The sequence below is a fragment of the Castor canadensis genome, chromosome 17, assembly GCF_047511655.1.
Source record: "Castor canadensis chromosome 17, mCasCan1.hap1v2, whole genome shotgun sequence".
In the NCBI taxonomy this organism is placed as follows: domain Eukaryota; kingdom Metazoa; phylum Chordata; class Mammalia; order Rodentia; family Castoridae; genus Castor; species Castor canadensis.
In genome coordinates, this window is record NC_133402.1 from 21,704,200 (window position 1) to 21,721,544 (window position 17,345).

Here is a 17,345-nt window from a genome sequence, read left to right on the forward strand (position 1 = left end):
AACCCTATCTGAAGTAGGAGCAAATGAACACCACTTTAATGCAATGAATAATATATATCTCAAACCCAAAGCAAGCTCCATGCTTAATGGTAACTCACGGGGTGGGGGGAGGGGCGGGGAAAGGGTGTTGCTATTAATGGCAGAAACAACCCAGCTCTCCTGCACTCACTACTGGCACTGACAGAATCCTGCAAGGGCAATTAGATAAGAGAAAAAAAAAGATGAAGTACAAATTCTATCCAAGAGGAGGCAAGCTTATCATCTCGTGCATTGACATGGATTCCTGAAAAACCCAGGAGAATCACCTGAAAACTATGAGGAAGCACCCAACCTCATCAAGGCAGCTAAGTTACAAAAATTAACTTGTTGACTGGATGCAGTGGCTCACACCTATAATCCCAGTTAGTCAGGGGGCTGAAATCTGGAGGACTGTGCTCAAGGCCAGCATGGGAAAAAGGTTGGTAAGATCTCATCTCAACCAATAGTGGGGAAGCACAAATAGGAGGCTTGAGGTCCAGGCTAGTTAGGACATAAAGCAGGACTCTATCACAAAAATAACTCTTACAAAAAGGGTTGGGGGTGTGGCTCAAGTGGTAAAACACCTGCCCAGCAAGTGAGAGGTCCTGAGTTCAACCCCCAGTACTGCTCCCCAAAAACTGTGATATGACAATCAGAAGAAAATATAATGGTGTAAAAAATCCCATCCATGGCTGGGAGGTCACACCTGTAATCTTAGCAACTCAGTAGGCAGAGATCAGGAAGATGGCAGTTCAAAGCCTATCTGGAAAAAAACCCTTCACAAAAAAGGGCTGGTGGAGTGGCTCAAGGTGTAGGCCCTGAGTTCAAACCCCAGTACCGCCCCCTCCCAAATATATCCCATTCATGACAACTACAAATAAGAATAAACTTATTAGTATTGTTTGAGATGTATGGAAAGACACTACAGTCCTCTGAGGGACAGGAAAAGCCTTTGTATAATTTTGTTTTGGCAGTACTAGGGTTTGAACTCATTGCCTGGTGCTTCCTAGGCAGGCGTTTTACTACTTGAATCATGCTCCTAAGCTCTTTTCACTCTAATTATTTTTCAGATAAGCTCTCACTTTTATGCCCTGGCCAGACTAGACTGTGAACCTGCTATTTGTGCCTTCCTGTGTAGCTGAAAAGACAGGTGTGCACCACAACATCCAGCTACTGGTTGAGATGGAGTCTTGAGAACTTTTTGCCAGGGCTGGCCTCAAATTGTGACCCTCCTGATCTCTGCCTCCTGAGTAGCTGGGATTACAGGTGTGAGCTACCCTGTCTGGCTCCTCTTATGATTCTTATTTTTAATTTTTAAAAATTATTTTTATTTTCTCTTATGATTTTTTTAAAAAATACTTTATTTTCAGAAGAGGATGCATATCATGATGATATCAATTTTCCCTAAATTAATCTATGTAAATTGATTTGAGAGAATAAACAAACAGCTAATAAAATACTAGGAGACACCTATTGCCCTACTAAATATTTCAATATATCCTAACCTTTATTATTGTGGAATATAAAGATTTATGAATAGGCTAGAACAGTTTTTAATCCTAAATGTATATAAAGTTTACCAGGTGATAGAGTGGACTTTTTAAAGCAGTGGAGAAAAGTTACATTTTTTTTTAAATGGTGCTGAGACAACTGGCTGGCAACATAGTCTGGGAAAAGGCAAGGTCCTATCTTAGTCTGTTCTCTATTGCTATAACAAAATACCTGAGACTGTGTAACATGTAAAGAAAAAAGGTTTACTTTGACTGGCATTTCTGAAAGCTGGAAAGTCTGAGATCTGGTGGCAGCACCTGGCAAGGGCTTTGTGCTACTTCAGCTTGTGATGGGAGCAGAAGGGCAAGTGGGCCATGTGCAGCAGAAGCCCAAGAAAGCCCAGGAAGCCAAACTTACTTTATATCGACCTGTTCTTGTAGCTACTCCAGTCTGGGAGAGCAAGAACAAATTCACATGAGGAAAGCATTAATCCTTTCATGAGGGCTCTGCCCCATGATCCAAACTCCTCCCACTGGGTCTTGTCTCCCAACACTGCCAGCTGGCCAGACCTCAAGAGGAGTTTTGTGGGAACAAATGCAATTCCAACCTTAATAGATCCTTACCTGATTTCTCACACAAAAGTAAATTCCAGAGGGGGACAACATTAAAAGTAAGGAAAAAAAAATCTCCTAACAGAACTAAATGAAACATAGATTAGTATTCTTTACAACTGGGAGTGAGGGAAGGCTGTTTGTCTTAGCATGACAACCCCTCCTTCCTCCAGACACCTTTATGAAAAAGATTGATCCACTTGGCTATATAAAATAATGAAAGGGCTCTACATGATATGGAAACGCTGTAACCATGGTTGAAAGGAAGTTAAATGAAATGGCAATGACTAAGGAATAATTTAATTCATATATAAAGTACTTTTGTCAGCCAATATTTATAAAAAGGAGCACATGAAAAAGAAACATGGGTGAAGGACATGAGCAGAGGGAATTCACACCAGTAAAAAATACAAATTGCTAATAAAAAGGTATTGCTAGTCATTTTCCTGACTGCAAACAACAGAAGCTGACACCGGTTCGTTTTGGCAATAAAGGAATTTATAGGAAGCCTATCAGGCTAGTTCACAGAAGAAACAAGAGCTGGAGAGACAGGCTCGGGCAGAAACCCAGGGAGGCAGACACCGTGAGAACTTGCCACCGGAGCTGCCAGCTAGATGCGCGCTGCCACCATCAGGGACCGTAAGCGCACGCCACCACATCCTTCCTTAGAGCAGTCCACGCTCCTTGAGGGGGCTGATACGGACCTTGGCAGGGAATTAGGAAACCTGATGGCCGAGAACCACGGTTTGGTGGTTGATAGGGCGTCACATCCTAGACTGGTGATATTAACGGAACGACTTGTGACACACAGCAGGGTCTCGCTGACATCCACAGTTCCCACAGCCTGTAGGAAATGACAGCCAATCTGACCATCCAAGGCCAAGAACTTCCCCTGCTCGACATGTGGGAGAGCTGATGACTCGTAACTCAGTCTGTGGAACTTAATGATACATAACCTGGCCTTCCAGGACTGACCACCCCACGTCTACAGAGCCCCATAAAAGCCTGAGGTCTTGGGATCCCCAGTATGCACTCTTCTTGGCCAGCCCCTCTTCCCTCCTCCCCCATCTAGAGAGTGTGCTTTCACTCTGACTTCACTTTGCTTTGCATTAATAAACCTGCTCCTGCTAACTGTCCTCTGAGTCTGTCCTTGAATTCTTTCCTGGATGGGATCAGAACTTTCTGGTTCCTGGATTGAGAGATCTGAATCCAGTAACAGATTCACCAATTCTGCATTATCTCCTACTAACCCTGTGTCAACACTTCCAAAGTCCAGGAAGGTGCACCTGGTAGATCTCTCTCACTTCACCTTCCCAGGATCTAGCTAACAGAGGTAGGAAGGGGACACCTTCTCCCCTATCTCTCTGCCCCCTTTTCATAATGGGTTGCCTTTCCTAATTGGGTATCTCTTTCAGTGAGGAAGTTAGTTTAGCTGTGGGATAGCTGAAAGACCAGCATGTATTCAATCTCACTCATACAAATGAGAGCACATTCATATGACAGCAAGATCATCAAATGTTTTTCATGTTTAATAAAATATATTGCTGTCTGCCTGCTACTTATCAGCACAGTAGGAAGAACTTTAAAACGATACTAAATAATACCCACCAAAAGATGAAGAAACAGGCATTTATCCTTCTCACAGATGAAAAACAGATTCTCAAAGAAATAGACATTCTCCCCCCACCACCGCCCAAACTTCCAAGAATTAACTTATAGAAATCCATGTCTTACGAGCTCCCAGGGAGGACACAGACATCTGGGTTATTCCCATCAAAGTTGTCAGGGTGAGAAAGACAAGAAAACTCAAGACTGTATCGGAGGTGGGAACTGTGTACGCTCTATTCGTTGTTGGCCAGATAAAACCTTCCTGGAGGGAAGGCACGAGGGGTCAAATATGACCTGCATATTGTCCTCTAGCCAAAGTTCAGTCTAAGGCGAGAGCTGCAGGGCAAGGTGCAGGTCACGGTAGCACTCACCCTTTGTTGTTTCTAGTTTGGGTTTCCCTAGCTGAAGTGTCAGAGATGGCAGTGGAAGGCTTACAAAAAGAATGCTGTTGGGAGTGGGTCTTAAAGCAAGAACATTTAGCACTCCAACTAGGGACTCTTGCAAGCCTGCTCCAGCCAAGCCAGGGGTGGATGGCCTTGAGAGCCCTGGGGACCGATAAGCCTAAAATAGTAGGAGGGGCCAGACTGGGAAGGGAATCCTCAGGTGTCCCACCAGGAGTTGACACTGTTGTCAAGTAATTGATGTGCTGCACGATGCCACCTCCATCCAGTGATGAGTCAGATGGGTCCTTCTGGGTAGAAGCCTACTCTTTGGTGAAGGTAATAGATTGCAAGCTGAATTCCAAAATGGCCAAACCAGTGTCATGACTGAGAGGCACTGCAAGAGCCTGAAAGGATGCCTTCTGGAGGGTGTGACATCTTTGGGTGAGGAGAGGTTAGCAAGGCGAAGGAGTTCATGGAAAGATGTTCACAGGGGATTGGACAAAGGCTTGGAACAGCAAGCACACGTGTAAAGGTTGAGGGCCATTGTGTTCACCTTTAGTGTGAGTGGTCAGGTGACTTTCTTCCTGCTGTTCAGGAGTTCAAGGTGCAGTGAGTCTTTTGACTAGCAAGAAGAGGTGCCAGCGTTTTGGGCCAGGACAGAGCACCCCTGGGGTAGCACCATCGGACCCTGTTTACTATGGGATGGGAAGCCAGAGGCAAAGGACATTTGCTTTGAAATGGGTGAAAGGCGGCCTTCATGTTTTAAAAAGGTGAATGACTCTCTTTTTTTCCCTGATTTTTCCCTTCTGCAGTAACCAGGACTTGGTTAGCTCTGTTAGCAAAGAGAACATACAGAGAGAAGGTAAGGTTCAAACCAGTGCTTTGGGGGCTGGAGGCAGCTTTGCATTACCTTTTCTTTTGAAATTGAACCAACATTAAAAATACGGTTTCCACCTTTTCTTTAAAAATCAAATAATCTGGCAACACTGAGCCCTCATTCTCGCACGGGAGCAACAGACAAGAGCTGAGTGGTAGTTTCTCCTTTGACGAATGTTAACTTACAGTTCGCCCTCATTCCCATCATTCCTTACACGCCCTGGAGCACAGAGAGTGAAGTCCCCTGAAGTATTACCGGGTCAATGGAAGATTCTTCCCCAGGATTTCTCACTCATTGCTATGCCCCGTCTGCTCCTTGTGATACTTGTGGGTCTCTAATCCTTGGTTTAGAATTTAAATCAAGCCTGGGTTTGAATGTGGGGAAATCTGAAAGGCACTGAATTGAAGATTAAAGAAGATATTCCATGTTTGGCACAACGGAGGCTATCGTAGGCATCTACTAAAAGTGCAAGTTTTAGCAGGGCAGGCAGAAACCGTGTTAGTCTCATTCTTTTAGTACCCCCAGCGTCTGGCATGCAGCAGGCGCGCGGTAGCTGTTTGTTGAATGAATGAATGCAAGAATGAATGCATGATAGGAGAACCCAGTGGGGTTTTAAAGGCTGGACTTTTCAGGAAGGCCATTCTGATAACACTGTTTTCCTAGGACCCTAAGGTGCAGCTTGGAAGAAAAACGCGCCAGAATGTGCCAGGCTGTGTGCCTGGTGGGGTTCGGGTGGTACTCAGGTGTACCTGCAATGTCCCTCGGGAGCCAGGTAAGGCTGACTCGCCCAGGACCCACCAAAGCTATGTCTGATATTTGGTAAGGGGCAAGCAGCCCGACTTCTGCACGTTCCCTAGACCTCCGCCATCCGATTAGCACAGCCCCAGCTCCACCCCTGTCATCCGCCACCCAGCGTTCTCCTCCACGCCTGGACCATGCCCACACCAAACATGGCCTCCCTCCGGCTTCACGCCGCAGGACCGCGCCCGGAGCCGCGAGTTCCCGCGTGGGGTTGGAGGCGCAGCCGCGTTCCCACAGTCAACATGGCGGCCAAGTCGGCTTCAGCGCGGGGCGGGCGGCGGTCACGTGAGCGGCCCAGCTGGGCAGACCGCGCGCGCGCCCGCCCGCCCCGCCGGCTGCCGCTAGCTCGCTCGCTGGCTCGCTCGCAGGCTTGGCGGCGTCGGGAGCTGTGTGGGGCGTCGGGCCCCGGGCCCGGTGAAGCGCGGCGCGGCGGGATGCGGCGACGGCCGTGGCGGGGCCGCGGGCCGGCCGAACGGGCGCGGTGATGAGCGTCGGAGGCCGCCGCCATGTCCAAGGTAACGGCGCCCGGGCCCGGGCCGCCGGTGGCGGCGGCAGGCGGGAAGGAGAAGCGCTCCTTCAGCAAGCGGCTGTTCCGGAGCGGCCGCGCGGGCGGTGGCGCGGGGGGCCCGGGACCGGCCGCGCCCTCGTCGCCGTCCTCGGCGCGCTCTGTGGGCAGCTTCATGAGCCGTGTCCTCAAGACGCTGTCCACGCTCTCGCACCTTAGCTCCGAGGGCGCCGCCCCGGACCGCGGCGGCCTCCGCAGCTGCTTCCCGCCCGGCCCGGCCGCCGCGCCCACGCCGCCGCCGTGCCCGCCGCCGCCGCCGCCCGCCGCCGCCGCGCCCGCGCCACCCGCCTGCGCGGCCGAGCCAGTGCCCGGCGTGGCGGGGCTCCGCAACCACGGCAACACGTGCTTCATGAACGCCACGCTGCAGTGCCTCAGCAACACCGAGCTCTTCGCCGAGTACCTGGCGCTCGGCCAGTACCGCGCGGGCCGGCCCGACCCCGATCCCGACCCCGACCCCGAGCCCGAGCCCGAGCCGCCCGCCGGCCGCGGCGCGCAGGGCCAGGGCGAGGTCACCGAGCAGCTGGCGCACCTCGTGCGCGCCCTGTGGACGCTGGAGTACACGCCGCAGCACAGCCGCGACTTCAAGGTGAGCCCGGGAGCCCGCCGGCGAGGGCAGGTGTCGCGCGCCCGTGCCGCCAGCGTGCACTTTTTGAGCGCCCACTGCATCCATCCGCCGATGGGAGGAACCGAGCCGAGCCTGCACGGGAGTGTAGTTTCTGACGTCAGGTCCCCGTCCTGCCACGCAGTAGCCAGGTGTGATCCCGGGCAGGTACTGAGCCTCTCTGTGCCAGTTGGTCCATCAGGTGCTTACCTACCTCATAGCAAACAAGTTAGGTTAGGCTGGACGCAGACGGTATCCATTGCTGGCTGTCTTCTACTTACAGATGGGCACTTTTGAGTGTCATCTTCATGGGTACAGCACTGTAACTTGTGCCTGGCACCCTATGCGTTTACTGCTATTTTGATTTTTGATCGTAAGCACTTCAATAAACAGGCTAGGTAATATCATTACTGGTTTGAAGCAAGCGCTGGGGGCTGCTTGAACTTGACGAGTGGCTGGCAGGCCCTGGTTTGTGATCTGCTGGGCTGGGCGGAGTGGTGGCTGGGCCCAGGTGGGTAGGGAGGGTACTTAGGCTACAGCAAGGAGCAGAAGGGGAGATGACTGGAGATTAAGTAGGGGGCACTGTCTGGTGGGACCTGGATGTGGAATGAAGTCACAAGGTGAGAAGGGCACTTCCTTATCTGTTCTCTCTGTTCTGATCATGCTTGGGAGAGTCCCAGCTTGATGTTAGCTTGCTTTAAACCCCTCTTGCTCATCCCCACATCCCCCCTTTGTTTTGATTCTTGCTTATTTTTAAAGCAGAGAAATCAAGCTTCAAGTTTAGAAGCTAAATTTAATAAGGTTAACCCCATTTAAGTTTGTTTCTTCACTTCTATTTGTGGCAAGTGTACTGACTTCCGTTGGTGCTCTCAGGTGTCTTTCTGAAATACATTTATGTAAGAGAACGATTGGATTATGACATACAGGGCGATGTAGCAGGATCTGCACTTGCTTAGAGTCCTGCTTTTCTTTCTTTTTTTTTTGGTGACAGAACTGGGGTTAGAACTCAGAGCCTCATGCTTGCTAGGCAGGCGCTCTACCACTAGAGCCACTTTGTCAGCTCAGTGTCCTGCTTTTCTTCTGAAGAGCAAATTGTGGTCGTGTACCTCTCTGTTAGAATAGTTCTCACTTAATGTTTGATTTATGTTGCTCAAAACAGAAAAAAAAAAGTTTGCTGTTTGATCTTGAAAGTTTGAATGGAGATACTTGACTGAAGTAAGGACTGGTGAAAAATGAGGTCCATGTCAGCGATCTCAAAATAAAGTAGAGAACGGTGACGGGCTGCTGCTGTCAGTCTTTTTTTCTTTCTTTTCTTTGCTTATGGTCGTCTGTGAGGAGTCACAACGGCTGATGTGCTCTCAAGGCGGAGCCTGGTGGTAGGTTTGGTTTTCCACTCTTTCACAGTGGGAAAGGAAGTTTCTTCAGTATCTTAGCATGTGGATGTTTTCATTGCCTCTGATGAGATGGCGTTCATTTTTTTAAGCCATTAAACCATGAGCAGAAATGGGCTAATAGTTCTCGAAGGGCAAGGACTGATTGATAGGCATACTTTGGCAAAGTTGAATTGATTCTTAGAGGTCATTTCCATTGCTTTGTATGAGGTCATGTTCACTTTTTTTTTAATCCATTAGGCTATGAACAAAAATGGGTCAATACTTCTAGAAGTGCAGAGACTTCACATAAAGGCAGACTTTGGCAAAGTTGGACAAATTCTTAGAGGCCCTGTTTTTAAACAATACCATCTCTGAATCTTTAGGAGATTTCATTCACCCACCATTTACTAGAGGTTTACTCGATGGGTTAGGAAAGTGGTTGGTGCAAGGCAGGAAATGTCCTGCAAGTGCCTGAGCAGCACGTGGTATTAGCTCACAGCAGTGCTGGGAGGTAGCTGGTTCTGTGCTGGTGCAGTGGCTCGATGGGCCTAGTACCTGGGTTTCCACCCTGATGTCCTTAGCTATTATTGGCTTTTTGTTCTCATGTTTGTCACCTCGTGGTTGCCTGATGATGGCAACTGCAGCACCTTCCTTCCCCTGCTTCCCACCCATTCTGCACAGGAAGGCAGGAAGTCATTAGGGAAATAAGAGTTCTCCAGAGGCCTCTGGGCAGACTCTGCTGACATCTCATTGCCTGTCACCATGACAGTTAGCTGCTGGGAGCAGGAAGGGGGCTATTTAGGTTTCTTGCCTTAATAGAGGAGATGAGCAAAGGAGGGGCTTGCCTGCCATGTGCCAGGCACTTTGGTTTGGGGACATCATTGTGCTCGCTGTGAAGAGTGGAGTCTACTAGGACTTGGCAAGTGCCCTCAGGCTGCTTCTTGAACATCAGTGTGCATGTAATTCACATTCAGAATTCACGTGGGGCTATTGTTACAAAGCAGATTCGGATTTGGAAGAGCTGGGGTGGGACCTCAGTCTGCATCTTTCACAAGCTCCCAGGTGTGTGCTGCTGGTCCATGGACCATAGCTTGGAAAGCAGGCTCCAAGGAAGAAGTGAAAAAAACATCACAGAAAAGGGGACTTTTGAATAGTGTTCTGAAGGACCAATAGGAGTTTGCCAGGCAGGGAAGTGGAGGGAGGGGAAGGGAGTTGGTGTGAAAGGGCTTGTACTTTTGGGGAGACATTGAGAGAGACATTTAGTTGCTGTTTGCACCCTGGAGAGCTGTGTGGGCACGGAACATCTGGGGGAAATGTATGCTATAAAGGGATTGTGAAGGGTTGGTTTGGACTTTATCCCGTAGAAGCTGAGAATCCAGAGATGGTCTTTAAGTAGAGAGTGGTAGCATTTTCATTTTTCTTTCTTTTCTTCACCCAGTTAGTGCCTGGTGGCATTGTGGAGGATTGGTTACTTTTTTTTTTTCCCAAATGTTTTATTGCAGCTAAATTTGATGGCTATTATTTTGAGCATAAAGAAAATTGAAGATGGGCGCGAAGCTGCTTGGCCTGTTTGTGGCAGACTTGGGAATTTCATTCTCATACTTGTCAGATCCTACATTGTACATTCAGCTGCAGAATCCAGTTGGTGGAGTTGGCACAGGCAGAGGAGAAAGACCAATTTGCAGTCTTGAGATCGTTTGCTTTGAGATCTACAAAAGCACTCACTACAGTTTCAAATGTGCCTTTATCATGCTAAGCCTTTAAGTTACTGCTTCTTCTCTGCAAGTTTTGCAATTAGAACTCCTCCTTACTCTTAACACACTGATTGTTAGGGGCCCGCCATGTAGACTGTCTTTTGGAGTTGAATGGACTAGATGGTTGTTAAAGTGGGTTTTCATCTTCCAGAATGAGATGAGTTGCTTGGGCCAACCTTGGGATGCTTCAGAAGCTTCTCTAGTGCCACCTTTATCCTTTTCTCTTTTTACACAGATGCTTTTTCCTGTCCTGGTTCTCACCTGGGCACTTTTCCTCTCTATGCCTCTTCTACCCCCTGGGACATTTATCTGTCTGGAGACATAGTTGGTGAGGGGTGCTCTTGGCATCTGGTGGGTAGACTCCAGGGATGTCCTACAACGCCCAGGACAGTGAAGGGTTATTCAGCCCAAAATGTGACAAGTGTTTTGAGCCTCCTCAGCACAAGATTTTCATGCTTTCGCAGCTCTAGCATTGGTTACTTTGTTACTTTGCCCCTTCTCTGTATGTTTTGCAGGAGCATTTGGGTAAAACTTGGCCTTGATCCAGTCTCTTTCTCAGTAAAATGGTGAAAGTCAATAAATCATTTTGAAACCTGAATACTCATCATTCTTCTTAAAGGGGAAGTCATTCTTCCACTCTACTAGGAGTCTGGGTGCTTCAGATTCTTATAGGTACTTTTTGATTTCTAGTACTCAGTGTCCTTTTGCAGAAAGTAAAAAAAGATGAATGAGCATCTTTCAGGCAGGAAAGATGAGTTTCATAGCAGCAGTTTGCAAACCATGCTCCCACAGAACAGCTAGAATGGGATGATCCACTGGCAGACAGCTGGGGGGCTTCTTCCAAGTTTGCAATGAAACAAAAAGTAATTGATGAATAGAATTTTACCTCTTGTGTTTTCCCTTGAACTTCAGTGCCTGGCAGTGCTTATTTATTACTGAGATGGCCTCAGTAGAAAGGAGTTATGGCAAACTTCTGAACCATCAGAGGATTATATTTGCTTAGTTTCACCCAAGCTTTCCACGAACTCATCTGTGGAGTGCTGACATTACACTCTAGACTGTGACACTGATCGTCCTGATTGGTAGAGGCCTCTAGTGATTGGCACTTCATCATGCTTATCACAAAGTAGTCTGACCTCACAGTGTCCCCTGAATTAATTTGAAATGTAGGAAACAAAATGGATAGGCTGTAAAACAAAAGGTATCTCCTCCGATCAGCCCCCTTGTCTGTCCAGTGCTGCCTTGCATTTTAGTGAAGTTCTAAATCTCTGAAAGAGAAGGGAGGTGAGGGAATCACCTGAAAGGGTCCCAGCCCTTTCAGGTGACAGCAGAGCGTTGGTGGTATAGTGGTGAGCATAGCTGCCTTCCAGGTGACAGCAGAGGCTGTAGAGGTGAGGCCTCTACAGCTGAGGGCCCAGAACCAGAGTTGACGTCCACACTTCTGCCCTGCTGGAGTCCTGGCCTGGGTTGGCTTGGGCACGACCACTGGAAGGACAGGTCTCAGCATAACACTTAGAGTGGACGTGCGGAGACGCGCAGTGCTCTCCCTCTGAGATTGCACACTGATTCGTGGTGGAAATAAGGCCATGCAGCTGGCTTCCTGTGTGTGCCGTTGCTCTTCAGGCTCAGGCACTCTTAAATTTTTCCTTAAAACCCAGTCCTTCCAGACTGTGTCCATGCATGTGTGACACATGTGGCTTCTCATCAAGCTCAGTGAGGAGTCGTAGGAATTCAAGAGATTTCCCAAGAGGACTGTGTGAGGGATGAAAACACACAGGATGGTCTCAGGCTTCCATCTTTGCTCATGTTCTACTTCATTTTGTGCTGCTATAGCAAAATGCCTCAGACTGGGTCATTTATGAAGAAAAGAAACTTGTTTCTTACAGTTCTGGAGGCTGGGAAGTCTAAGGTTGAAGGTCCCACATCTGGTGAGGGCTTTCTTGTTTCATTATCCCATGGCAGAAGACGAAAAGACGAGAGAATGAAAGCATTCATTTTAGAGAGATTGGGCAGAAGCAGGAGGGTAAAAAATGGAAGGGGGCCAAACCCACTCCCACCATTAACTGACCCACTCCTGTGTGCACGTTCCTGACCTGCTCACGTCTTGATGGTCTCATCACTTGCTTTGGAAGTTAAGTTCCCAGCACATGAGCTCTGGGAACACAGTCAGTCACAGCAGCTGACTCTCACACACACTTACTACCTACTTACTGTGTGTAAAGGAGCTGGTTTAGGTGAGATGCAGGGTATAGAGGATAAAGTGAATGCCGAGAATGCTCCTGGACTGATGGAAAAAATTCATTGGCAGTTCAGAGGGCAAGATTGTCAGTTCAAGTGTGAGTAGAAGATCCTGTCATTCATTGTCAGCAATTAAATTTCTATAAATTTGAATTCCTGTCTCCATTCACCCTTAACACCTGCATCAATCATTGGGCAAAGTAATGGTTAAAAAAAGATAAAAGACAAAAGGCCATGTGGTCCCTTCATGGAAGCTGTGTTGTCATAGAGGAAGTAGATACTTGCCAATAAACACTGATGAATATGAAATTAAAATTATAAGAGCTAAGAAAGAAAAGATAAAGTTTAGGAGAGAGAATGATGGGTGTAACAGGGTGGGGGTAAGTGAATGGGAAAGACTTGTGTTGGAAAATATGGTGGGGTTGGATTTAAAATCTGACAGTCTTTGCAGCTTGGGAGTCAGGAGAGGAGGCAGATAGGACTGGAAAGGGGCCAGGTGCTATTGGCCCTGTAGGCCAAGTTCAGGGGTTTAGGTCTCATTCTAAGAGCAGAGTTCTGGTCTGATGGTGTTGGCCATTCAGGTTCTGCATAGTGAACAGCATGGATGCAGGGGCCTGGCAGGAGGTTTTGTGAAGGTCTGGTGAAAGCAGTGGGGTGGTGGCTGGATCCCATCTGAGTCTAGAGGGGACTCTGGCAGGGAGACACCAATAGGAGCATCCACAGTAACTCCTGGCTGGTATCCTGAGCAGTAGTGGGGCCAATGGTAAGCAAAAGTGACTAAGATGGAGGACAAAATAAGAAAGGAGGGAGAAGCCCATGATAGGCATGAAGTAAGGCACAGGAGGAAAAGGTGAATCCAAGAGACACTGTCACTGCTGGACGTGTGACATTAAGAAGACTCCAAGAGATGGAGTGGTAAAGGGAATTCTGACATTTTAGGCTGGATGATGGAGAGATAACAGGGCTGTCTGACAGAAATTGGGTAGTGGGAAGGGGAAGTGGTTTGTGGAGCACAGAGAGAAGAGAACACACATTGAATCTGAATACATGGGGAAGGGGTTATGGGATATGGACCCTGCCCCATTAAAAGGGAGTCTTGGGTGCCAGGGTTGTAGCTCAGTGGTAGAGCACTTGTCTAGCTTATATGAGGCCCTGGGTTCAGTCCCCAGCACTGGGAAAAAAGGAAGGAAAAAAAAAAAAAAAGGGAAAAGAGACTCCTAAAAGTTGAAAATGTGTGATTTATAATGAGTGGTGTAGACTCAGTGCATAGAGGTGACAGTTAAGTGTATAGAGAAGGTTAGAAGCCCAAGGTCAGGCTCTTGGGGAAAGCCACAATTGAGAGGACAAGGAACAGAGGGGATTCTGTTGAAGGGGTGCTCAGGAAGGCAGTCGTAGCACCTGGATTCCTTCACAGTTGGACTACCTGCTCTTACTCCCGAACACTGTGTAGAGCTGCAGAAATGTCATGTTGTACCTGCTAAGAATCAAACTCAGGTTGGTGTTTTCTAGATCCAATGTGAATTTAAGCTCTCAGACTCACTGAGCACATTTCCTGCACTGGTGTGGTATTTACAAGGCCCTGGGGATATGAAGGTGAGTGAGGTGGTTTGTGCCCTGAAGGAGTTCAGAGTCTTGAAGGTGAGACAGGTGAGTAAAATAAGTTCAGGCTGGGCATGTTGGCTCAAGCCTGTAATCTTGAGAGATAGAGATTTGAGGCCATGCCCAGACAAAAAGTGAGACCCCAGTCTCAGTCAACAAGTTGGGTGTGGCGCATGCACCTCTGGTCCTAGCTATGGGGAGGCATACTTTGGAGGATGGCTGAGGCTGGGCCTGGGAAAAATGTGAGATCCCCACCTAAAAAATAAGCATAAAAGGGCTGGAGGCGTGGCTCAAGTGGTAGGGTACATGCCTGGCAAATGTAAGACCTTGAGTTCAAACCCCAGTACTGCCAAAAAAATGAAAAAAGAAATAATTGCAATAGAGTAGGGCAAGTGCTGTGGCAGAGTTTTGTACAAAGGTGAAGGGCAAACTTGGGAGAGGCCACCTGATAGAGGAATGGGGGCAGAAGAGACAGTACCTGGACTGTGTCTGGAAGGATTTGGTAGGAATCCTTGGTGTCTGGTGGAAATGGGGAAGTCCTTTCCACAGCAGCAAAGTCAAATACAAAGACTTGGAACTTCAAACAGCATGGCTTACTCAGAAAATTTCAAGGTCTAGTGTGGTGGCAGCAAAAGGGCGGGGTGGAATGAGTAGGAGGAGGCTCATTGGATCTGGAAGTCTCTGAGTGGCAAGTCTAAAGACAGCCACCAAAGGATTTTAGACAGGCTTGTGTTGTGATTGTCTTTTCTCTTATTTATTAACAAAAAGATCACTCAAATGTCCCAAGACATTGAGCATGGTGGGATGATGCTGAGAGAGGAGCAGGCTCAGAACAGTCTGTGTCTTAGTCTCTTTGGCCCCATTTAGGAAACTGAAACAGCTTAGAACTTTTCAAACACGATACATTCTGCTTTAGACATGATGGATTTGAGATCTCATTGTTATTCATGAAGGGAAATATTTGGTAGTTTAGGAATTTGTAACTCCACCCCCCTACCCCCGCCAAGCTTGACCACATCGTGGCATCCTGTCCTTTCCAACCAGCAACGTAGATTTGCACTAAATCTGTTACTCTGAATTGGAAAGATAGAGCTTTATCTAGAACTCAGGGCAAGGTCCTAGTAATATTTGTGCTCTTACTCTACTGAACCATGTTCCCCTGAGGGCCAGCAATTGATATGTTTCTTCTTTTACATTGTCATTTTGGATCATGATTTTAATGCAATTTATAAATGTTTATTTATGTTTCTAAGTAGCATTCATAATACTGTTTAATGGTTTATCTGGTATTATCACATTACTAAATGATCATTTACTCATCTGGTCCACTTTCATTGGGCATTTTCACCCCTACTCTTTCCTATAATGAAATGAATTATGTGTGTGGCCTTTTGCTTTGTTGTGTTTTCTTTTTTTCCCTTTTTTTTTTTTTGCTGTATAGGATTTGAACTCAAGGCCTTGAGCTTGCTCACAGGTCACTACCACATGAATCATGCATGCAGCCCTTTTTTGATTTGGTTATTTTTCAAGTAGGGGCTTGCATTTTTGACCAGGGCTGGCCTCAGACTGTGATCCTCCCACTTTTGGCATTCCTAGCACCTGGGATGATAGGTGTGTGCCACCACGCTCAGCTTATTGACTGAGATTGGGTCTCACTAACTTTTGTCCAGGCCGGCCTCAAACTGTGATCCTTCCAATCTCCCAAGTAGCTGAGATTACAGGCCTAAGCCACCGTGCCAAGCTGTTGTTTCTTTTTTTCTTCTTTCTTTCTCTCCCTCTCCTTTTCCTCTCACTTTTTTGTGGTACGGGGTTTTAGCTCAGGGCCTTGTGCTTATTAAGAAGGTGCTCTACCTCTTGAGCCATATCCCCAGTCCTTTTTGCTTTAGCTATTTCTCAAGTAGGGTCTCTCGTCTATGCCCAGACTGGCCTGGACTGTGATCCTGCTGTTTATGCTTCCCACATAGCTGGGATGACAGACTTGTGCCTCTGTGACCAGCTTTTATTGATTGAGATGGGGGTCTTGTGAACTGTTTGCCTGAGCTTGCCTTGAACCACTGTCCTCTGGGTTTCTGCCTCTGAGGAGCTAGGATTATAGGTGTGAGCTGCTGTACCCAGCAGCATGTGACCAGTTTTTAAGTGTGCAGACCTGTGGCGTTGAGTGCATTTATCATGTTGTGCAGGTATCTCTACTAACCACTCCAAGCTTTCTCATCAACCCACATGGAAACATAGTCCCTGGTAACTCTGTTGTACACTCTGTCTCTGTGAATGCACCTATTCTATGTCATGAAAATGGAATGATATAACACAATTCCCAAATTCTTTTGTGTCTGGCTTTTTTCACTTCATGTAATGTTTTCAGGGTTCATTTATCTTGTAGCATGTGTCAGAATTTCATTTTTTTTATGGCTGAATACTATTCCATTGTATGGGTATCCCACATTTTCTTTATCCTTTTACCTGTCAACAGACATACAAAAGACATGTCACCATTAACTTCTTTCAGCTATGTTGTGTAGTCTCAGGATTGGCTGTTGTGAAGAATGATGCTGCGAGCTTTTGTGTCCAAGTGTCTGCATTCCTGTTTTTCAGTTCTTTTGGACATATACTAATTCTGTGTTTAACTTTTTTTTTGGGGTGGGGTACTGGAGTTTGAACAGGCAGGCACTCTTATCACTTGGTATTCCTCCAGTCTCGTTTAGTGTTGAGTATTTTCAAAATAGGGTCTCATGAATTATTTGGTGGGGCTGGCCTCAAACTGAGATCCTCCTGATCTCTGCCTCCTGAGTAGCTAGGATTACAGGTGTGAGTGACTAGTGCCCTGGTGCCCGGCTTGTGTTTAACTTTTTGGAGAACTGTCAGACTATCTTCCAGTGACTACCATTTTACATTCCTTCCTGCAATACGAATGCATCCCTGTATCCATTGTATTGAGTTCCAAAATGCCTCGTGGTATTTATTCCTTTTTTTCCTAGTGACTCATGATGTTGGGCATCTTTGTAAGTGCTTGTCAGTTATTTGTGTATCTTTTTTGGAGAAATGTCTGTTCAGGTCCTCTGCCCGGTTTTGAGTTGGGTTTTTATTGCTGCTGAGTTATAAGATTTCTTTATCTATTCTGGAAGTCAGTCTTTTATTAGATACATGACTAGCAATATTTTCTTCTATCCTGTGGGTTATCATCTCACTTTCTTGATAGTGCCCTTTAATGCACAAAAGTTTCCAACTTTGTCTAGGTCCATTTTATCCACTTTTCTTTTGTTTCCTTTCTTTTCCTGTTGTATCCAAGTTGTGAAATCTAATGTCATGCCATTACCATGGGTTCTTGTGAGAGTTTTTGAGGTCAGCTCTTCTGTGTAGGTTTTTTGATGCATTTTGAATTAATTTTGTTGTTAATGTAAGGTAAGCTTCATCAGTTTGCCTGTGTCT

At 47.0% G+C, this 17,345-nt stretch overlaps 1 protein-coding gene across 2 annotated transcripts in view; it reads left to right on the top strand.

Moving 5' to 3' along the window:
• The first annotated feature begins 6,280 nt into the window (after positions 1–6,280).
• Positions 6,281–17,345, top strand: part of Usp31 (ubiquitin specific peptidase 31) — a 72,994-nt gene continuing 61,929 nt past the window's right edge. The window contains exon 1 of one of the 2 annotated variants that reach the window (XM_020153717.2): positions 6,281–6,940. In XM_020153717.2, the coding sequence (XP_020009306.1) occupies positions 6,296–6,940 (645 nt within the window). In that variant the 5' untranslated portion in view covers positions 6,281–6,295. Of the gene's footprint in view, positions 6,941–6,972; positions 7,124–17,345 lie in introns of those variants that run through there. The other variant, XM_074059562.1, reaches the window with a different exon arrangement.